General features: G+C 42.4%; 2 protein-coding genes across 3 annotated transcripts; one reads left to right on the forward strand and one right to left on the reverse strand.

Moving 5' to 3' along the window:
• Positions 1-761: 761 nt before the first annotated feature.
• On the reverse strand, positions 762-6,699 carry zbtb49 (zinc finger and BTB domain containing 49). Of its 2 annotated transcripts, none has more exons than XM_080424080.1 (8): positions 6,653-6,699; positions 5,651-5,841; positions 3,892-5,006; positions 3,715-3,761; positions 3,397-3,470; positions 3,217-3,299; positions 2,509-2,670; positions 762-2,031 (listed from the first exon to the last, which is right to left on the reverse strand). In XM_080424080.1, the coding sequence occupies exons 2-8, from the start codon at positions 5,800-5,802 to the stop codon at positions 1,328-1,330; spliced, it is 2,337 nt and encodes a 778-aa protein (XP_080280206.1). In that variant the 5' UTR covers positions 5,803-5,841; positions 6,653-6,699; the 3' UTR covers positions 762-1,327. The 2 variants fall into 2 exon arrangements, with proteins under 2 accessions (XP_080280206.1, XP_080280207.1); XM_080424081.1 differs by having other exon boundaries at positions 5,651-5,851; positions 6,653-6,684.
• An 848-nt stretch (positions 6,700-7,547) lies between these two features.
• lyar (Ly1 antibody reactive homolog (mouse)) lies at positions 7,548-13,788 on the forward strand. Its single transcript, XM_080424597.1, has 8 exons — positions 7,548-8,048; positions 8,822-8,936; positions 9,358-9,465; positions 9,583-9,666; positions 10,075-10,423; positions 10,536-10,592; positions 11,954-12,039; positions 13,068-13,788. The coding sequence occupies exons 1-8, from the start codon at positions 7,927-7,929 to the stop codon at positions 13,203-13,205; spliced, it is 1,059 nt and encodes a 352-aa protein (XP_080280723.1). The 5' UTR covers positions 7,548-7,926; the 3' UTR covers positions 13,206-13,788.
• The last annotated feature ends 5,864 nt before the right edge of the window (positions 13,789-19,652 follow it).

The raw sequence follows: 19,652 nt of genomic DNA on the forward strand, positions 1-19,652 counted from the left end.
GCCAACCTGGAAAATGTTTGCTGCTCGGCTGGCCTTGATAGTGAGTGATGGCAGCTTTGGATCAAATAAATAATTGTAATAATGTATACTTCACACTGTTGTTATTATACATTCCAAGAAAATATTTAGAGAGACCTATAAAGCGGTTTGGCCGATATATCTGCAATTGTTTCACTTTTTTTTTAAACAACATCAATATCTGCAATTATTCTGCCGATGTGTCCCGATTTTTAACCACTTTCAACCTGCCTTTCACTTTTTAAAAAAATCTATGTTTTTGAAATTGATTAGAAATCGGTAATCAGTGGTCTAGAACTCTACAAAATCGAGATCGGACCCATAAATCTGGCATCGGTTGTATTTAGGGACGGATTAAGACTTGCGGGGGCCCCTGGGCCAGATATTTTTCAGGGCCTCCCATGCTACCCAGAATGGGCAATCAGATGAGCACACAAACAGTCATTTTTGGTTCATGAAAGCACCTTTTCAGCCCATTTTATCGTACAGGAATTACTATCTAAAATGGCCCTTTAGGAGGGTCGGGGGGGGGGGGGGGGGGGCGTTACGGCCCTATAGAATGGGCCTTGTACTGTGTGGAATGAGGGGTCCGTGTGTTTGAGTGTTAACCTATATACATTTGAGTAAATTATTGGTAAGCCTAGGGCTGCCTTGGTAGTCAAGGGCCCCTGGGTACTGACCTGGTCTTTAATCCGTCCATGGTTGTAGTCTAGAAATACTAGTGAAAAAGTGCAAGTAGCCGCAACAGGCAGTGGTGGAAAGTAACTAAGTACATTTACTTAAGTACTGTACTTAAGTACAATTTTGAGGTAATTGTACTTTACTGGAGTATTTCAAATTTTCAGTACTTTTACTTCTACTCCACTACACTCTCAGAGGCAAATATTGTACTTTTACTCCACTACAATTATTTGAAAACTTTAGTTACTAGTTACTTCTCAGATATAAATTATTATTTATTATTATTATAAAACATACAATAACCACTTTAGCCCTATTTTATACATAGGCTATTTGAAAATAGCCGATCTACAAGCTCACAACGTGTCGCATCGAGATGCGTTGTGAGCTTGTACTGTAGATCTGCTATTTTCAAATATTCTAGTACTTGTACTTTTTGTACTTTAAGTTCATTTTGATGCCAATACTTTTGTACTTTTACTCAAGTAAATCTTGAATTCTGGACTTTCACTTGTAACAGAGTATTTTTACATTGCAGTATTGGTACTTTTACTTAAGTGAAGAATTTGAGTACTTTTTCCACCACTGGCAACAGGCCACGTTGTGCTCATGTGAACATAATGTAGCCTCACTGCTCCATGTCATTCTCATTCTGCAGAGTTTTCATGGCCAGGCCCCATAGCGTCACACTGGAGATGAACTGGCCATCGCTGGCCCTGTAGGAGCCACTGCTGGCCCTACTGGACGCCGTGACGGACACGCAGTGGCCGTCTGCCGGAAGGAGGTAGGGCCTCGCCATCTCCACCGCCCCGCTCTCCACGTAGTGACCATACACCGCCTCCTGAGGTAGGTGGGGCTTGGCCGGCTTCAGGGGCTCCGAGGCGGCGGGGTTCGGACACTTCTCCTGGTGGACGGCGGACAGGAGATGCTGGGGCACCAGGGAGCGTAGCTCTGGGAGGGAGCTGGAGGTAGACGCCGGGCCGAGGTGCGTACCGGGAGGTGGAGTGTCTTCGTGCTTCGGCTGTGCTAGAGGGGGAGACGAGGGGGGCTTCTCCAGTCCCGGGTGAGGCAACATGGCGGGGAAAGACTGCTCGCCGGAGGCAGCAGGAGGCCTGCCGTGGCTGACGGGCTTGGGGAGAGAGGCCGTCCCGTCTGAGCTGCTGGACTGCTCAGGGCTGGCCTCTGGGGCACCCCTGCAGTTGGTGCTGCTGTGCCGCCTCAGCAGGGCGCAACGGGTGAAGCTCTTCCCACAGGTGTTGCAGAGGTAGGGTCTCTCGCCGGTGTGCGAACGCACGTGGCGCCGCAGGTCCCCCGAGTCAATGAAGCACTTCCCTAGTGAAAACACACAGAGATCATTACGTTACCATTGACTATATGGTACCGACAAGTACAATGAGCAACAAATACTAACACAATTTTCCACCATAAAAAAACTATAACTAATTTTGAACAAAATAATAACTGCAATTATCATTTTAGCCATAATCGTGTAGCCTTACTATAAAGCACTGGTTCTCAACCTGTGGGCCGGGGCCCCTGGTGGTATGTTTTCATTGCGATACCGATAAATAGAAACATAAAGTATACTACTTTAGTTCCATTGATCCAAGCCGGCTGCCGTGTTAAGTGGTCAGATGGGTGGGCCACGAATGCGTTTGAGATTTTCAACTGATCCAGAAAAGGTTGAGAACCACTGCTTTAAAGGATCTGTTTAGCATTAACCAGTGTTGCATGAGTGGACTAGTGGATTCATATCACTCAGAATCAGAATCTGGACAGCCTTTCCAGCCAAGAGTGCTCCCTCCTTACCACAGGTGTCACAGCGGTGTGTTTTTTCCCCAGCATGACGAGCCTTGTGCTTCAGTAACTTCTTCTCCATGTTGAAGGACTTTCCACACTGGTCACAGGTGCACGTCTGGTCGGCGGTGTGAGTCTTCTTGTGCTCCTTCAGATTGCTGAAATTGCTGAAACCTGAGGGACATCACAAGCATTCAGAGCGGAACAACACAGGACTAGATGTGTCTCAAAAATAGGACTAATTTGTGGGAAAAGGCTTATTATGATGATTTTCTTCCGTCCGTAACCAAGTGGTTACACGTTTCAAACACATGTGTCTTGAGATCAAGTATTATTATTAGTTTTAAGTTGCAACACTTAAGGACACCCAAGCAGTGCTTCCACATCATCTATACACAATCGGCTTCCAAAAATCTGCCCTACAACTACAGAACTGATACGATTCTTGTCTTCTGATATAGTATATCAGTTTATCCCCGACTGATGATACAATCAGTGGACAAAACATGGAATAATCTGACCCACAATTACAGCTGTTGTGTGTGTTTGGAGCAGTTGCGTGAAGAAGACCTTGTCGAAACGTTGGTTTCTTTTCAAAATAACACGTTTTGCATCGTGGCTATGAGCTGTGCAACCTCCTCTCCTTTAAACATTTGTATATCTCCTGTGGTCAGCAACAGTTACGACTGGCGTGTGCCAGTGTTTGGAGCAGTTACCTACCTCTTCCACATATGTCGCACAGGTGTGGCTTCTCTCCCGTGTGGACCACGATGTGGCGCTGAACGTCCCCTGCTGCCGCAAAGCTGGAGATCAAAGATATTTGAGTAGAGAAGGTAACAACAAATTAGAGAACTTATTAGAGAAATTAGAGAGACTTATATTACAAGCAAAACAGTTTACCTTTTCCCACATAGCTCACAGATGTATGGTTTCTCTCCAGAGTGTCGCCGCAAATGTGTCTGTAAATTACCTGCCTGTCGAAACAAGAGAGCCACAACACAACTCATCAGTAGAATCTCAACAACATATGAACATACTCTTTTAACTACTGATGCCTGATTTATACTCTGTGTGCAACACAGCATGAAAATAGCAGATCTACAAGCTCACAACGACGCGCGACGCGTTGTGAGCTTGTAGTTCATTTATTTGCGGATGCTCAACACGCTGTGCCATCAAGTATAAATTGGGCATTACAACTTGAGCACTAGACCGTACCTGTGAAAAGTTTTTCCCGCACACATTACATTGAAACGGCTTCTCACCTATAACAAAAAAGGAGTGCAGAATTCTCTCTATTAAAAGAAAACATATATTCATATGAAAACATTGAATGTATACTTTAGACTTTATATGTCACGGATGCTCATGATGAAAAGTTGAAAAGTGAAATACCGGTATGCATGCGCTTGTGCAGCATTAGGTTGCTTGGGTGTTTGAAGATCTTTCCGCACACTTCACAGCAATACTGCTTGTGCCCCGTCTGCAGTGGTGGGCCGGACACTACCTTGGGGTCTTCGTCCTCTTGACCCACAGGCGGGGGGCTGGGAACAGTTGCATATGTGGGTGATTGGGCATCAGGTGCCGTTTCAGGAACCTCGTCTCTGCTCTCCACGAGGCAGTCGGTGGGAGCTTCTGGAGGTTCGTTTTGCACTGGGGACTGTTCTTGGGGGCTCTCTTTGGGACCAGTGACGACTGGCATGCTGAGTGGCTCGGCACACATCTCCTCCAAGGTCTTCTGGGACCGTAGGTAGTTGTACTTTTTCAAATACACCGTCTTCTTTGGGCGCATGGGCTTATTGAGTGAGTCTGTCGGGTCGGCATTAGGAGCGGTTAAAGTTTCCTCCGGCGGTAACGAGGGGCCGGAGGTCTTTTCAACTGGCGTGGAGGTACAGGGAGGGTTTGGCTGACCGGCGCTTCCTATACAAACAGTAGGGTGGTTGTTGTGTGCCTGATACTGTTGCTCGTCCATCATGACCAAAGGACTCGGGCCTTGATTCGAGGCGGCGTTGCTGGTTTCCACCGCGCTCTGTTTGAAGTACTGCTTGCTGTAGAAGTTCCGCAGCTTGTAGCTGTGGGCGAGCTGCTTGTCGGCGATCTCGCAGTTTGCGCCACTGTGGGCCACCGAGGCGGACAGCTTCTTGGCGTGGTCCAGGTCGGCGTTGAAGCTCGGCCTCTGGGCTTCAGATGAAGGGCAGTGGAGGTCCATGTCGTGAGGAAGACTGCTGCTGTCCAGGAGGCAATCGTGCTCTGAGGTCAGGGCGCCCGGCAGAGAGAAAGACGGCGTCTCCGCCGCCGGCGGACAGGGTTTGAGAAACGCATTGCACATGTTCTGGATGTTGGGGACTTGTAAGCACTGCGCGATGTCTAGGAGTGCTTGTACATTATCTTGGTTGATGTCCAGATGGGATGTGTACATGTAATCCAGTACTTGGCCGATGCCGCCGACATCCTGAATTACCAAGTTGAACACTTCGTTCTTCTGACTTGGAGAATTCTGGAACAAGGACCTACAAAGCAAAACACACGCTGTTACGTTATGTTTTATTATACATATTTGATTTGTGGGAAAATGTAAAGCAGTGGTTTTCAAAGTGAGGTCCAAGGACCCTTAGGGCTCCTTGAGGGGGTTCTAAATGGACCCTTATGCTCTGTTCATACTGGCTAATAAAAAGCTACAGTCTACCATTTCATTTTCAATGGAAGCCAGCGACATGAAGTTTGTACCTGCTACAAAATCTACAAAGCTACAATCCAAGTTGAGCTGACTTCAACTGCAGCTACAAAACTACCAAGTGTTGTTAGAGCATTTCCACTCGCCTCTATTCACACAATTCCTGCTTAGATGTAATGGGGATGAACTAATTATTTCCGTCGGCCAGTTCCCTGTTCTTTATAACCCCAGGCATTATATTTTCTTTTATATTTTTCTCGCTCATGCCTGAAGTCAACGAGCGTGTTGTATGTTTTGTGTCTGCCAGTGTGAACGCAGCATAGGAGGTCTGTAACTCTGAGAGTGTACAAATGGAGCCGAATAGACCCGTAAGGGTCCACAGGTCCATTCGGTTCAATTTGTACACAAAAGAAAACGTTTGAGAACCACTGATGTAAAGTCGTGGCCATGTGTGTCACAACGAGGCCGTACTGTACGCACCTGAAATAGCTGCTGAAAGCAGCCAGGACGTTCTTGTGGGCTTTGAAGCAGACCCCTTTGACCACCAGCATGCAGTCACACAGCAGCCCCTGGATCCTCTGCTCCTGCAGCTGCTGCAGGAGGTAGGAGCTGTGGCTGGACAACGCCTCCATGGTCTCTCACATCACATTACTGCAGCCGCCAAGCAGCAACTACAAGGACCTGAGACATGATGATGCAGGGATTGAATATTAATCCATACACATGTCAGAAATAGCAAATAAACACACACAGTAATGTATAGAGCAATGAAAGAGCTGCATAGTCTTCCATCACAACTCATAGGTACAGGCAACAAGTCAATCTGATTGATTTAAAAAATAAATTGAAGAAATATCTCATGGAATCTGCTTTTGATTACACATACTGCACACTGTTTAATGTTTCTTGGTCTGTGCAGACTGAGTATCTGTATTTGTATATTTGTGGACCTGAAATTGTAACTATGGTTGTTGAGATATCATTAAGGTGTCGTAATTCTGCATTAATATGCAATGATTTACTACACCATATAATCGAGATAGATATTTTTTTTACATGTTGGTTGTATTTTAAGTTTTTAACTGTTTTCTTAAACCGTCATGTAAAATGTATTCATGTTATGTTACTGTATGTATGTAATGCAATTTATTTCTGTGTGGCCCCCAGTAGCTGCTGCTAAGGTAGTAGCTAGGGGATCCAAATAAACAATGAACACCGGGCAGTCAGTCATGATCACAGAAACTTGTGACAACCTCACATAATCCACGTTCTGCATCTAATGAGACAAACCATGACCAAAAAGTGTGCAGCAAAAAGCTACTCTAGCTCTAATGTAGCAGAAAGGCATTGTTTACATCGAGCTATGCACAGACATTTTCAACCAACAGCCACGCAATAAAAGTTATGTATAGCGATGATCGATTAAAACATATACACATGTATCAAGGTAGAGAAAAAACTCTTAAGCGATAAATATCTTACCTTTTATTCGGATGATCGGCTTTTCGAATCAATGACCTCACTTCCTGGTGCAGCGACCAAAACATGGAACACCAAAAGTATTAAACTGACATAAGATACAGGAGTGGCTGCTGTAAAAAAAAAAGAAAAAAAGTATAATAATAATAATAATACAAAAGTTGGCTTTGTAGCAAACTACAAATGAATACAAAAATGTACATAATTTAATAATCGTAATTTAGCCTAATAATATATAATGGAAAACCATTGTGGTCGGAACTAACGTTTAGACGTGGTGTTGTTTCCACACGGAATGGAAAACACACAGCTAGGGTTGCCATGTCCGCTTATTATAAGCGACTTTGAACTTATTTTTCTGTAAAGTTGCTTGTAAAATATTGGTAGTTGTTGCGGGTTGCGTTTTTTGGGCTTGTTTCTTATTTTGGGCGTTGCTTCCTTTGGGGGTCCTAGTTTCAGTCATAGTCTTTTGAATAAAATTCCATTTAGCTTTAGTCATCTGAAATGTTTTACTTTTAATCTAGTTTTCGTTGACTAAATATATATATTTTTTTTATTCCGCAGCTGTGATGTGTTGTCAAGGACCCCCAAATTAATGTATTTGTCCACGGACGCCCCTCCCCCCATCTAAAAGTATTTAGTGACCCCTGTTACCAGATAAGTTATACAATGTTTCAAAAATGTTTTCAATACTTTTTTTAAAAAATAGCAGATCTACAAGATCTACTGGGAGCTTGTAGATCTGCTATTTTCAAATATCCGACGCTCATGTGGCCTAGACTAGTCACTTATTTTGGGCTGAACGCTGCATACACGGATTGTTTTCACAGACCCAGTTGCTTATTTCTCTCGCAATATCTGGCAACACTAGTTGTTTCCGCACGGAACGGAAAACACGTCACGCAGCTACCGATTCGAGAGTAGCATAGTCGTGTGTGTTTTGAAAAGTTGCGCATGGAGGCAGTGAGTGTTCTATGTGTTACTTTAGACTCATTTATCAACACAACCATCGGGTTGGGTTTTAATTAAAACACCGCGTCCATTAACTAATTGGGATTTTCTAGTCAGTTTGACACCGCAAATCAACTGCTAACTGATAAGGTCGGTCGGCTGTGTTGAACACATGGACTCTGGGCGGATATGTCTGTAAACTCAGCTATTTTACCATTGTCTGTTGTCTTATGAGACCCATTTTGTTCTGAAGACAGTATTATTGTTTATTAAACGGTATTATTGTCTAATATAACTAGTGTAGGTAGTATTGAATCGGTTCCAACATGGTGTTCTTCACGTGTAACGCGTGTGGAGAGTCCCTGAAGAAAGCCCAGGTGGAGAAGCATGTGAACATGTGTCGGGGTTGCCAGGTCCTGTCCTGCATAGACTGCGGGAAAGACTTCTGGTATGTTACTGTGTTATTATTCTGCCACGTTTGTTTGCACATGTAGCTTTGGCCTTAACTCGTCCTATAGCCCTGGTCCATAGCGTTAGAAGGAGTTCTCCTTAACGCTATGTTACTTTCGAGCCTCTCGTCTTTAGTAAAAAATACACTTTCGCTACTCACCAAAACAAAGACGGTTTTAAGATGTTGAAAGCCTACTTTCCTTAGTGGCGACACTCTGAGCCCCCCACCTCCCGTCTAAAATACACTTTTTGGCCAGAAAAGAAAATATTTCACCGGAAGGAAAAATCTGGTCAATAGAAAACTTCCATTGACCAGATCTGTAGGGGGCGCAGTGGAATAAACAATTGTTTTCCCTTCCAGTGAAATATGTTCTTTTCTGTCCAAAAAGTTTATTTTAGACGTGAGGTGGAGTGTCCCCACTAAGGAAAGTAGGCTTTCAACATTGTAAAACTGTCTTTGTTTTGATGAGTAGCGAAAGTGTATTTTTTTTGTTTACTACAGACGAGAGGCTGCACAGCCTGCGGGTGTGGGGGCAAAAAGTAACATAGCGTTAAGCAGAAAATCCTTCTAACGCTATGGACCAGAGCTAGTCGTCCTATATACTCCAGTGGTTCAAAAGTGAGCTTGTAGATCTGTTATTTTCCCAAAATAATTTCCGATGAGGTTCCACGGCCAAATATATTGGGGGGCTCCTTGGACATGAAAATGTTTGCTGTGCTTGCATTCCAACTGCTTTATTTGTATCTGAACCTTTGTTTTTTACAAAATAGTGGAGAGGACTACAGGAATCATGTCAAGTGTATCAGTGAAGATCAGAAGTATGGAGGTAAAGGCTATGCGGCCAAGGCTAACAAAGGAGAAGTGAAGCAGCAGCAATGGATCGAGGTAGAGAAAACTGTGTGTGTGTGTGTGTGAAAGAGAGAGTTCTTTATCTGCTCTGAAAACACAGTGAAATCCTCTAATGTTAGGCTAAAGTGAGTGTACAAATGGAGCCAAATCGATCGACGGAGTTAAATTAACACTGAGGATCTACTGTGCATAAAACCTTTTCCCTCCACAACTATGTGCATTATTTCTCTGTATAAACTATATAAATTATAGCAACATTGGTGGAAAGAACCACTTTTTTGACTGATTTGATAAACATTGAAGTTCATGGCGATATGAAAAGATGAACAAAATATGGAAGTATTTTGACCTGATAGCCAAAATGTAGATTAGGCAACATTAACAGTTAAAATGCTTATAATTGTATCCATGCCTATCTCAGAAATGTGCGTCTCACTAACTGACTCTTCCTTGACAGAGGATCCAGAGTGCCACGAACAAACCGGGCATCAGTGCTAAGCTGAAAGATATCCTGAACCAGGTCGGCTCATATGATAACGTCCCACGAAAGAAGCTGAAGTTTCAGGTTGGTATTTACTTCATTTGTGATTTGTTAAGAGATTGTTCTTCTGCGGAGAGCAGTGCCTACAGTCTTGGTGTAATGATCAATTTTCACTCCCATTTTTACACAACTCTTCTCCAGAACTGGATGAAGAACAGTCTGAAGATAATGGATCGGAAACTACACGACCAAGTATGGGATATCTTCTCAGCAGCAATCAGCAATGTAAGCTACCCCATCTCTTTATCAGTGTTCAGTGTTTACTGTTAAGGGCCGTCACAACCATGACATTTCACTTGATGATTAATTGTCATACGAATAAATGCGATGTAACGATTTGATTGTGTTTTAAGTATTGAACATATGAATACAAAAATATACATTTATTTTCTGTTGGCTTTTAGGCCTTGTAAACAAACAGACAAATACCCTAAATGTACATAGACATTTGTGACATATTTAATAACTTTATGCTTTTAAAAAATGTGTATATAAGAACATATATAGTGAACCTACTTGAGCAAGATTACGTCTGTTTATTGGTTCTAAATATTGGTTTAGATATATTTTCAGTTAAATTACCCAGCCCTTCTTGATCATGTTTATACTTCACTGCTCATGCATTATCATTAGGCTCCAGAGGCCCCCAAGCCATGTGAAACAACACAGGCACCCGCTGCAGCTGAAGCCCAGGCCCAGACCAATGGAAGTCAGCAGCAGAACGGCACATCAGAGGAGGCGGCTGCCAAGAAGAAACTGAACAAGCGGGAACGCAAGGAGGCGCGTCAGATGAAGAGCGGCAAGAAGAATAAGAACAGGGCTGAAAACGGTACAGCGGAGGAGGAGGAGGAAGAAGAGCAGGCATGTGCAAAAAAAAGCAAGAGGAAGAGGAGCTGTGAGGAGGACGAAGAGCTGAACGGACACAACGCTGAAGAGGAGACTTCTGTAAAGAAGAGGAAGAAGAGCAAGGAGGTGGAGCAAGGTTTGTCCATACTTAGTGTAGACAAATGAATGAATTCAGTCACTTCTTTACTGGTTTCCCTACTCCACTTTGTTTTTCTTTGACTGAAAATCTTCATTCCTGTTTCTTCCAGTTGACCAGAGGTCTGAGGAGGAAGCTGAGGTTGCAGAGGAACAAACGGCCTCTAAAGGTACAGTCTTCACAAAACACACACCATATTTCATCAGATGTTGTTAACTAGTTGTACGAACTCTTGTTTTATTGGATCTTTTTTATTCGATACACTTATTTGTTTTAGCTCTTGCTCATTTGATTTCCCTATTTTGTCTCATTTGTTTATGAAACTAGGTAGCTGATATATTGCACTTTTACTTTAGCTCTAGGTATACTCTTAGTTGCTTGTTCTACAAGAGAATGCACTAAATACTTCTGGTGATTAGTAGTTTTGTTCCCTACCTATGTTGAATGCACTTATTGTCTCCGCCAGGCCGAAGGCATGGCGAGAGAGTATGTTTTACCCCCTGTCCGTCCGTGTGTGTGTGTGTCCGTCCGTGTGTCCGTCTGTGAACAGCTAATCTCCCGCACCGTTGGCTTGATCGCAGCGAAGCTTTGCACACACACTCCCTGGATGCCAATTCAGAACCTCTGCCCCAAATGTTTCACATGGGCCTGTTATAGCGCCACCAGGAGGCCGATTTGTGCAAAACATATTTTTTGACAGTACTCCTTCAGATTTGATCCAAACATCAAGCAAATCGGTACACAGTATCTCTATAGTCATGTGATCAACACGGATCTGTCCGATTTTCCATATTCCATCCTAATTGGTTAAGATTGCCTTCCAAAGTTTGCAGGATTGGTTTTTTTTAAACAAAATGCCTCAAATCATGAACACAGCATGCGATTTCCTTGAAATTTTGCACGCACATTCCCACTAGGCCTAGGAAAAAATGGCACCCTTTTCACATTGGCCTGTTATAGCGCCACCAGCAGGTATAATTTAGCAACACACATTTTTGGAACAAAATGCCTCAAATCATGAATGCAAGGTCCGATTGCCGTGAAAGGCCCAAGAAAAAATGGCACCCTTTTCACATTGGCCTATTATAGCGCCACCAGGAGGCCACAATAACCTACCTAACCTGGCACCTGACACCTGTGCTCTGTGGAGCACTTTTTCTAGTTGTAAGTCGCTTTGTATAAAAGCGTCTGCTAAATGACCGTAATGTAATCAGATGGGTTTCGGTCAGTGCTTCTCAAACCTTTTAAAGGATCCCCATAACTCTTTAGAGCGTAAAAATGGAACCAAATCTATTTGGTCGGATCCATTTGGTTCCATTGGTACACTCAGACTATCAAGACTAGAGTCACAGACCTGTAAGTGTCCATTTGGAACCCCCTCAATGACCCCTGGGCATCCTTGGACCACTGGTTTAGGTGAACTGTAAAACCACAAGGGGGCAGTGTTGTCTCTTTAGCCGGGTGTCAATAGGAGATGACCTGCAGCTTTTGTCATCTTATCTTAGCTGTACATTTATGTCTGACATGCAGGCAAATTCAACTGGAAGGGGACAATCAAGGCCGTCCTGAGGCAAGCACCCGATGAAGGACTCTCAGTGAAGAAAGTCAGGAAGAAGGTAAGGCTTTCTGGTTGAGCTACTGAATGTGTGTCCCATGTGTCACACTTGTTGGGACTTGTTGTGCAAAAATATGTTTTAAGTCGGAGAATAAATAATAAAATAATATATATATATATATACAGTACATTGAGAAGCAAATATAATATCTTGTCTTAGACAGGTACATTAGCTTAACAATATGCAGCAGTTCCAGGATTATGCAGGTCATATACATATCTAACTATCCAGGTAAAGAGCATATGCATATCTAATTAATAGCAGCAATATCACAGTTGAATGTGCAAAGATTTGAGCACATATACATAAATGATAGTCATTAACCCAATCGAATGTGTAAAGGAGTCAGCATATGTCCATGCATACATAGAATGAGAGTCATTGTCAGTGCCGTTTCGTATTTTATTGATATTTTCTTTGTCCATGTCCTCATTTAGTTCTCTGACAGCTGCTGGGAAAAAGCATTTGTTCAGCCTCCAGCCCTTGTTGGTTTCTCAGGCGTTTCCCATTTAGCTTCATCACAAATACCGGTAGTTTGTTGCTAGGATGATGTTTGTCCTTCATAATCCTTTTTGCCCTGCCCAAGCACCTGCGTTCAGCAGCCACCTTCACCACCACCTTCCGCAGTGGTCTTAAGTCCTGTGAAGTGCTCTGTCCATACCGAATGGTCATGCCTTCACCTTTGACTTGCTGAATAGTGAATATAGCCAATCTACAAGCTCGCAACTGAGCTTGTAGATCTGCTATTTTTGACGAATGCTCCCCCCAGAATAGGGATGCTAGGGTTCAAGTGGTTAATTGTAAAAAGAAGAAAAAACGTTCCTATCATACAAGATTTTTATGAGTGTCTATATGTCATCTTTTGGTCACTAGTTGCTTTTAGTGTATTTCATTGGTTACCCTTGGTTAATGTGCACTGTCGCTGGTAAACAAATAAATAAAGACATTTGTTATGGAAAAACTATGGAGTGCATTGGGCCACTCTCTTACTAAAACAAATTGTGCACTTTGTGTGTTCGTCTTCACAGGTTTTGGCAGCTTACTACTCATTCAGTGGAGAAGGAAATTTCAAAAAAGAGGAGGATCTGCTGGCACTTTTCAATAAGAAGATCAATGGAAATCCTAAGTTTAAGGTTCTGAAAGACAAAGTCAGACTTGTAAAGTAGACTTACTATCTCTCTTCAGTTCACGCTTTCACAAATGACATGTTGTGCAGAGGCTAGAGGTTCCTTTTTCTTTTTTGATCAACTGTTTTGATCTTTTTCACGTTCTCCCAGTTAAGCCATGATAACCATTTCTTTCCCATGTGTATAATAGTCCCTGTCACTGCCAACCGCTACTTTTTGTTCAGGGGAGGGTGTAGACAATCTTGCGTTTCCTCCGATACACATTGGAATCGCCAACCTCTTCTTTTCACCTGCCAGTGAGGAGTTTAACTGGGAGGGTGTAAGGCATGCGCAGCAACATGCTATCCCTCCCAGTTCCTTTCACTGCTGAACAGACCAACTTGTAGGAGTCGCTAGTGTCCCGACACACACACCACCATCCACTGCTGTGTCTGCTGGCTTCCCACACAGCCAATAGTGTCCTTGGAGCTCCCGGCCAAACCGGAGGCACTGGAGGAATCAAACCTAGTCTTCACATTGGTGGAACAAGGCCCAGATTTTAATGTTAAAGTCCTCTGTCATATACATATGTATAATCTTCTTAATGTTTTTGACGAGGTGATGTTGATTATTAAATAATCTCCCCAAATTGTGTCTTCTATGTTATTATATTATTTTTAAATAGTTGAAAGCGCAGGATTTTACAAAGGTACTTTGAATACTATGAACAAATCTCAAGTGAGGAAAGTCAAACATTTTAAGGTTCCAAGAATACATAATTACTTAACTAGTATTAGTATACATGTTTTTAATAAATGTTATATGACCACATTGGAAGGATCATTTCCAATATTTCAAACAGCTGATCACTGCAAAATGTTCTGCATTTGATGCAGAAGATTTTAGATAAATTGTGAAAGGGCTAGCTAATTCTTCATGGAAACACAGCCTCAATAACCCCTTAAGGGCGCGCTCCCACCAAGAGTTGGCTGGCCGCTGTTAAACGCAGGTTGTGCGCGGCCACAGTTTTTTGCAGCCAGCGGATTCTAAAAAACGGGAGTGTCGCGCCTGTCACTCACTTTCAGGACCCACTGCCTGCTGCCTTGAGCACCATGTTGCTTCCTGAGTCTTGAGACGGTCCGCCTTCGACTCACCCGATTGGACAGAGGGAGTAAATCAGCGCCTGCCTCCAGCAGTTTTATGCTTAGTCGCGGAGAGCAGATGAACGCAAGGTCTGCGCGACCAGCGGAAAAATCTGCTCTTGCGTGAATCAACGCATTTGCATTGACAATGCATTGGCAGATTCTGCAAACAGCGGCCAGCCAACTCTTGGTGGGAGCGCGCCCTTAAGGGATATTTCACTTTAAAAAAACTTTGGGTCATTTTATCGTCTACTCAGGCTTTTGTGAGACCTCCAGACCGTTTTTAAGTTGCTTGATTCATTATTTAGATATTTGATATTCATTTTATCAGACACGCCCCCTTCCTATACAAACCCATTATAACTTAAAACTCAATTTTTAACATGTTAGATTCATCAAAAACACCCGTCCTTGGTTCTGGTGACTCACCCTGCCCTCCTAATACGCGAGGGGGCCATGTTTTTTCGATAATTTTTTTCATTTATTTTTAATATTGTTTTGAAAAAAAAAAAAAATGTAATACGATAAAAACATTGGGGCGGCCATAGCTGAGTGGTTAGTGAGCCCCCCTAGGGAGCCAGAGGCCCTGGTTGCCCCAGGTACGATTCCAGGCCAGGCCAGCAAATGTGTCGATGAAATTTGTCCCTGAGCAAGACTCTTAACCCCTAATTGCTCACAGGCCCTCATTGGAAACAAGACCGCAAGGACTTTCATGAACGGACCTGTTAAAGGAATTATCCTTATTTAGACCCTCCAGAAAAACGCGGGCAAAAATCCTTGATTATGCAGGCTAAAACTCTTGATTATGCGGGCTAAATTCCTTGATTTTGCGATGAAATATGCGGTTTTTTTTGCAATTTTATGCGGTGAAATTGCAGGAAGTTGCGAAATATGCGGCAATATGCGAAATATGCGGCAATATGCGAAAAATGCGAAATATGTTAAAAGTTGCGAAATATGCGATGCGCATCGCATATTATGCGATGCGCATCGCATATTATGCGATGCGCGTATTATGCGATGCGATGCGGCCTTTTTGAAAAAACGTTACCCCCGCATAATTATGCGCCATTTTGCTGATTATGCGGTAAATTCTGCGATCGCATAAACGCATTTTTCTGGAGGGTCTAAACTTATTATCCTTACACTGGACATGAGTTGGCTCTGTACTTGGACCACTTTTCCATCAACACCAAATCTCTTTGCCAAAAATAGAAGATCTACAAGTTGTGAGCTTGCAAGTGGTTAACAAAAGTGGCATTTTAAGAGTTTTAAGGATATTTTCATGATATTAATCGCAATTATTTCGGCCACAAATAGTCGTGACATGAAATTTTCATATCATCCCATCCCTTAGCACTGATGGCAGTGGATCCCATACACGTGCACAAATTGCACTAGGATGTGTCACTTTATGTGGATAATATGCCAATTGTGGTTGGACAGTGGTTCTCTTTCACATTCAGAGCCCCACAGTGAGGCTGGGAAACGGCACCTTATCTGTGGGATTGGATGTTGGATACGGGGGGAAGGGACGAGGGAGAGGTGCACCTGAGGTGAATTTGACTCTCACACGGGACGGGGCTAATGCACATTCCTCGGCACCCCGAACGGGGCTCACTTGGCCGGGGACACAGAAGCGCCATAGAAGCAGGAACGTTTTGGTGTCAGCCTCAGGTGAAGTTTTAATGCTGTCTAATTTTTCCTACCGCTAGAATGAGCAGCCTCTTTGCTCAACACACAAGACATGGTCATACACACACACACACACGCACACACACGTGAGCAACAGGGAGGAAATCTTCTCCAGCTTTATGAAGCTCTGCTAATCCCAGATGGTTTAACACTGATCCTCATTCATCACACACTGCTTACCTGTAATTGTATATTGCATACTTTGGGTATTAGTGTAGCTGTTTAGTCAGGTTTGCTAGTATTAAAATTGTGTTTTTTGGCCCCACTAAAGCCCTCGAGATGACTTTATTCTTTCTTTGTGTCCAGACCCCACAGGTTCCTAACAAAAACTCAAGGTAGCACTGTACCTTTGACCACAATAGCAGGCAATTGGTCGTTGCATTTCAAGACGAGGTTAGAAGTGTATGCACCCAATATACTGTATCAGCTACTGTGTTAACAGCTCATTTAATGTGCAGCTAGCGATGCAAACTTTATCCACTTTGTCACGTTGATTGTGCTACCATGGATAAGGGGAACACATAGGTAAACATTTATGTTCCTAATAGTAGGCATGAGTAACAGACTTGTATTAGCTAGCTGCTGCAATAAATGGTGGCATGTCAAAGTCTAATGTAGAGAAGAGTTCAATGTATAGCTTCTAATACCGTTTGGCAGAAACGACATGTCATGAATGAAGAGCAAATCAACATTTTTAATCCAAGTCAACTATAGATTATAGGTCACGTCAAATGGTAATAAAAAAAGAAGTCTCGGACACATTTAAAACAGTGAAAGACATGTTGCAAATAAAATATTCATCTAAAACCACCTGAAGTTGACCGGCAGAACAAACCACCAAAATCCTTTTCAGAGAATATGTTGAGTTAATGAAAAATAACTAATAAATCCCCTGATCATGAATAGCATAGGTATATTATCAGCTAATATACACAGACTTATCGGCTAATACAAATACCAACATAATGTTTGATTAGTAAATATTGTATGTTTTTTGGTTCCAGTCGTATCTATCGGACAGGAGCTTCTCAGTGGCCGTTGGTCCATATTCATCCGAATCCACTACACTGACATGTGGTGTTCCACAAGGTTCCGTGCTAGGTCCAATCCTGTTTGCCCTTTACTTACTTCCCCTAGGACCCATCATAAACAGCTTCATAGGTATCTCTTATCACTGTTATGCCGATGATATTCAATTATATTGTTCATTCAAACCAGACAAAATGGATATGATCAGCAAATTGCATGACTGTATATCTGCCATCAAGAACTGGATGGCCAGCAACTTTCTTCAATTAAATGAAGAAAAAACCCAAGTTTTAATCGTTGCCCCAGATAGGGTTGCTGCTGATGTTGCCGACCGTCTTGGGTCTTTAAAAACAAATATATGCTCTAATCCTAGAAATCTTGGCGTTATTTATATGTAAATTCTGTCTCCCGTGCCTGCTTTTATCACCTTCGCAATATCGCCAAACTAAGATCAGTTGTTTCATACCCGGAGTTAGAAATGATCATCCATGCATTCATATCATCACGTTTAGATTACTGTAATTCCCTTTTTACCTGTCTCCAAAAATCGTCATTAGACCGCCTGCAACTGGTCCAGAATGCTGCTGCCAGGTTACTGACCAGGTCCAGGAGATCCTGTCATATCACACCCGTCCTGGCCTCTTTGCACTGGCTCCCAGTTAATTTTAGAATACATTTTAAGATTCTTGTAATCACACACAGAACCCTCCATGGCCAGGCACCTCCATATTTATGTGACCTGCTCCAACCTCATGTGCCCAGAAGGTCTCTGAGATCCTCATCCCAAGCCCTGCTGGTTGTTCCTCCCACAAAACTAAAAACTAAAGGTGATCGAGCCTTTGCTAGTTTTGCACCCAGGCTATGGAATGATCTACCCTTCCACCTAAAATCTGTGGCCTCTGTGGACCTTTTTAAAAAACCTATAAAGACTCACCTATTTAAACAGGCCTTTACATAGCCTTTTATGATTACCAATCTTAGTGAGTTTGTGTTGCAACATAATCCTGTATTGATTTCTTGATTTTTACCGGCTGACTGGTTAAATGCTGATTGTTGTATTTTGCCTTTTTATTTTTTACTGATAGCCTATGTTCTGCTTTTATTGTTGTGAAGCACTTTGTGACTCTGATGTCTGTGAAAGGCGCTCTACAAATAAAATGTACTTACTTACTTACTTATGTTGTGCATATATATTACAGTACACAATTATTCACAACCTTTGTTATTGTCAAAGTAGTAGAAACTAATTACTCTGCATGATGACCCACTTTTCTACTTTCATAAAACCTGTGTGCCTCCAATTTAGCCTGGACAAAACCACTGGTTTCTGTAGAGTCAAGTTATTGCCAACAGTGTGTAAATGATATATTCGAAGATAAGACACTAATAGCTGACTAGGTTGCATTCTGCATAGCTCATGAGAGAGATATGTGAATGTTTGCATGATGGGATTTCCTATGGTTGCACCTCACTGACCATGCAATGTGATATTCTTGCCTGTCTTTTCTTTTTACACCCAATTGGTGTAGTTTATTGCACTGGTTCTGAAAGAGGGGTCTGGAGACCCCCAGGGGTCCTTGAGAGGAATTCCAGGGTGTCCCCATCAAAATGAGTTAATTTTGCATCAAATTCAGTTTAACCACTTGAACCCAATATACAGTAGGCTGCTACATCAACAATTTTCACAAATCTGGAAAGAATGTTTTGAAACATTTTATGATTTTAACAACACAAATCTTGTATGGGGGGGGGGGGGTCCCTCCCTGGCACTAAATATTTTCAGATGGGGGTCCGTGGCCAAATGCGCTACATATTAATTTCGGGGTCCTTGACATGAACACGTTTGAGAATCACTGCATGGTCTGTTAAGGGGTTTCAAGGCAATAGATAGTCTAGTCTAGTCAAAACAGAGGCTAGTCTAAACAGGTATGCTTACAATATCTGTGTTTCCTTGAGTTAGGGACTGGATCTTATATGTAGGCTAACTTAAAGTTTGATTGTTTTCCTATTAATTGTCAACATGCATGAGGCATTTTAACTTTGCAGAATAGGTGTACTATTGTGTGGTATACGTTTTAATTTAATAAAGTTACTAGGTCAGTGTTTTAATTTACAGTATTGTTCCAATATGTTGTATTGAATCATACCTGTATGTGGTGCAGTTTAACAGCTTAACATTACACTTAAGTATAGGATGAAAGCCACACAATTAATGAATGTGATTTAACCATGTAGATAATAAAGCTGCAGTCAGCTGCTCCCAGATGATACAGACTGGGCACCTCAATGTGAAATTGGCTGAATTAAAAGTAGCCTATGCTTTGGGAAATGGTCTGAAATATTGTAAAGTATACACGCATACTGCACAGCACACAATTATCAGCCCTAAATTTACCTTTCAACTTCTTGTTTATGCCCATAATGACAGGCTATATATTGTTGAAATATTAGGCCTTAAATATAAAATGTTCAAGCATGTTCTTCAAATCATATATACTTATTTCAGACCATTTTTCAAAGCATACATTTGTTCTTTTTATTTTTACATTTAACCACTAAACCCCAGCATTAGTATTGTGAGGAAAGCTTTCCTGAAAATAGCAGATCGACAAGTTCACAAGGTGACATTGTGATCTTGTTG

The sequence above is a fragment of the Gymnoscopelus braueri genome (genome assembly GCF_963280865.1).
Source record: "Gymnoscopelus braueri genome assembly, chromosome: 3".
In the NCBI taxonomy this organism is placed as follows: domain Eukaryota; kingdom Metazoa; phylum Chordata; class Actinopteri; order Myctophiformes; family Myctophidae; genus Gymnoscopelus; species Gymnoscopelus braueri.